We start from the raw sequence: 2,783 nt of genomic DNA, 5'->3' as shown, positions 1-2,783 counted from the left end.
GAGATAGTCCAATGCCCTCGGGGTATATTTTTCGCCACTTTCGCTACGGCCAAAAGTGTTGACTGTCTTTGATTTTGTTTGTCTGCCCGCCTGCCTGGCCAACTCGCTCTCTCAACTCCCCCGACCAGACATCGCTGCCCAGGGGGAAAGGACTAACACCAGCAATTACACACAGTTTTGTCAATCGAGCAAAAGTTCAGAGGAATGCGCGCATAATCAGCAAATGAATCATAAACCAGATGGAGGACCATTTGCTCATTACGGCTTGTAGGTCCAATGCTGTTGTAATTACACGGGGAAAAACATGATGAAATAGCATTAGTTATAAGATATCTGAAACAATGCCCAAAATAATGCAATACCATCTTTCAGATTTATTTAATATAGCAATAATACTTAACACTTATAGTTCTTAAATCTTTTTCGTTGCGTGTACAGCAGAGCCTGTTAGCAAACGCATTGTGGCTACAAACAAATTACAAAATCGGCTAAACTTAAGCCGCCGTGTTGCGTGCAGTTTATGACTAAAGAGCCGACGGCGGATGCGCTGAAATCCCGGTCACTGCAATTGGCTTTTTCCCAACCGCACTCACGTGCAGTCTCCACACACACACACACACGGGATCACACATCGGTGGTGGGCGGTGGGGCAAAGCCCTGCCTGTCTATCGGCCAAAACAAAGTTAAATCGGCCAAATCCTTTGACCACGTCACACTTTTATACATAATCGTTCGTCGAGCACGTGCAGACAACCGCAATGTTGTGCGAGGATGGCAAAAAAAAAAAATAATAAAAACATAAAAAAGGACAACAAAAAGCTCACACAAAAACAACGAGAGCAAATTACAGGGGCGGACAGCGGGCGACAGCAAATATTACGTATACGTGCGTTCAATGTCCTGATGGCGTTGCAAGCAAGGCCAATAATGCAAAAGGCATTAACAGGCGCAGGCACTGGTTTTCCATAGCAGTTATTGCCATTAACATGGCTTAATTAGCCAACTGGCTGTAACAACACCGGCTTAAAGCATAATTGTAAATATTTCCGGAGTTAAACAAACCCGAACGACTGAACCACTGAATAATGAAAGCCCGGAAAGCTAGGCCAGGGATCTGAGTAGCGTTACATAGGATATAGCAGTGCGCACAATCTGTGGGTGAAAAAGGAAGTGCAATTAATAAATATATTAGTTGAAAGTCGGTAATTAATAGTATGAATTAATCATTCACTTGAGGTGTCTTTTTGGACACTTTTATAAACGCTTTACTCACCGTGATGAGCGTCTCCCGATTGGCCTCGAAGAAGTAACCATCGATGGGACATCCCAAACTCGATCGCATCATGGCAATTTTTAAGGAGCTTACAAGCTGCAGGTTTTCCTGCAGCAGATGGGGCCAGCTGGACTCGTAGATGGCCTGGCCAAATAGCTGACACTCCGAATGGATGCTCGATCCGCAGAAGCAGTATATAGACACCTGGCCAACAACTGCTGCCGTAAATGCGGCATAGAAGAGTAACGCTGGCTGCAGGATATTGGCAGACAGTTGGTAGCACAGGACACACAAGTGCAGTGAGGCTGCCACAAACTGGCAGATGAGCGGTCTGAAATATTCGTTTAAGAAATGGCCCAGGTTCAAACACAACGCATATAGTTGAAACACGTGCTTTAAGTTCTCATGAGTCTCTTTGGTATTTCTGCCCTCAAAGTGCATCATTTTGTGCCTGGCAATCTGGAATAGGGCACAGAGATTATGGCTCAGAGAACAGAACAGTGTGTCCACACAAACGGTGGGCAGTGCCACGCCCAATGCAGCACACACATTCCAGAAATAGGAAATGATGTAGTTGGACAGCTTCATATTGTCCCAGGGATATCTGCAGAAACTGTATCTTAATATTCTGGATATTAAGCAGTACTTTTTCTTACACACTGGGAAATGGAAATTTCGGCTGCAATTCACCTGTTCGTGGTAGCTAATCAGCATGGATAGAGGGGACATCAGGCAGGCCGAAAGGCCAGCCGTAATGAAACAGTAGGCATACATAGCACTGATGAACTGATCCCGACGACTTTCCCTGGTCACTATCATTTCAGCGACAGCGGTGTGGGTTTCTATTATAATAGGAAATAGAGTTTATACAATGCATCTCAATAATAGATAGCTTACCCGTTTGCAAAACACAATAGAACTGCCCTATTAGGAACTTGAAGTCCTTGTAAAGCCAAAGGAAAAGCCCGATTTTGCACAGGGCCAGCAAATCCACGAGAACCGAGCAGAGTGAGTCGGTTAATTGCTCCACATTTTGGACGTTTTGCAGGCCAAACGCAATGGTCAGGGGCATGAAACTGGCCACCGAGAGAATGCAGCAGATGCTGCGCCAAGGATATCGATGGCCAACATCCTGCTCGTGCAACAATTCGAGTCCGAGAAGGCGAAATAAAGCGGACTGCAGTCGGAGGAACTTGTCCGTCAGCATGTCGAATGAGAAGTGAGTGAGTCCTCCTAATGGGAAGTGTAGCTCACTGGAGGTTTGTGCTCATTAGCGGCTTAGTAAAATCAATAAGCCATTAAAGCGAGCAACCTATAATTGTATTTAATATTTAAATTCGAGTGCCATGACCTTCAGCCTGCTGGCGCTCGCAAATGAAGTGGCGGTTGTACAAGTGTCTTGGTCTCTGGGAAATTTCGAATGCATCAGCATACAAATCTTGGCCCTCTGATGTTTGCACAATAAATTATACTTAATTAAAAACAATTAAAAGCAAATTCCAATTGCAGC

At 44.8% G+C, this 2,783-nt stretch overlaps 1 protein-coding gene across 1 annotated transcript; it reads right to left on the bottom strand.

Moving 5' to 3' along the window:
* Positions 1 to 1,101: 1,101 nt before the first annotated feature.
* Or98b (Odorant receptor 98b) lies at positions 1,102 to 2,480 on the bottom strand. The gene is given in 4 exon segments (NM_079816.4): positions 1,102 to 1,152; positions 1,274 to 1,877; positions 1,930 to 2,115; positions 2,171 to 2,480. Coding segments are annotated over 4 exon segments (1,151 nt in total).
* Between the last annotated feature and the right edge of the window lie 303 nt (positions 2,481 to 2,783).

Source organism: Drosophila melanogaster, chromosome 3R (genome assembly GCF_000001215.4).
Source record: "Drosophila melanogaster chromosome 3R".
NCBI lineage: Eukaryota > Metazoa > Arthropoda > Insecta > Diptera > Drosophilidae > Drosophila > Drosophila melanogaster.
Note: the sequence above shows the minus strand (reverse complement) of the source record. Positions and strands in the feature narration are given on the sequence as shown.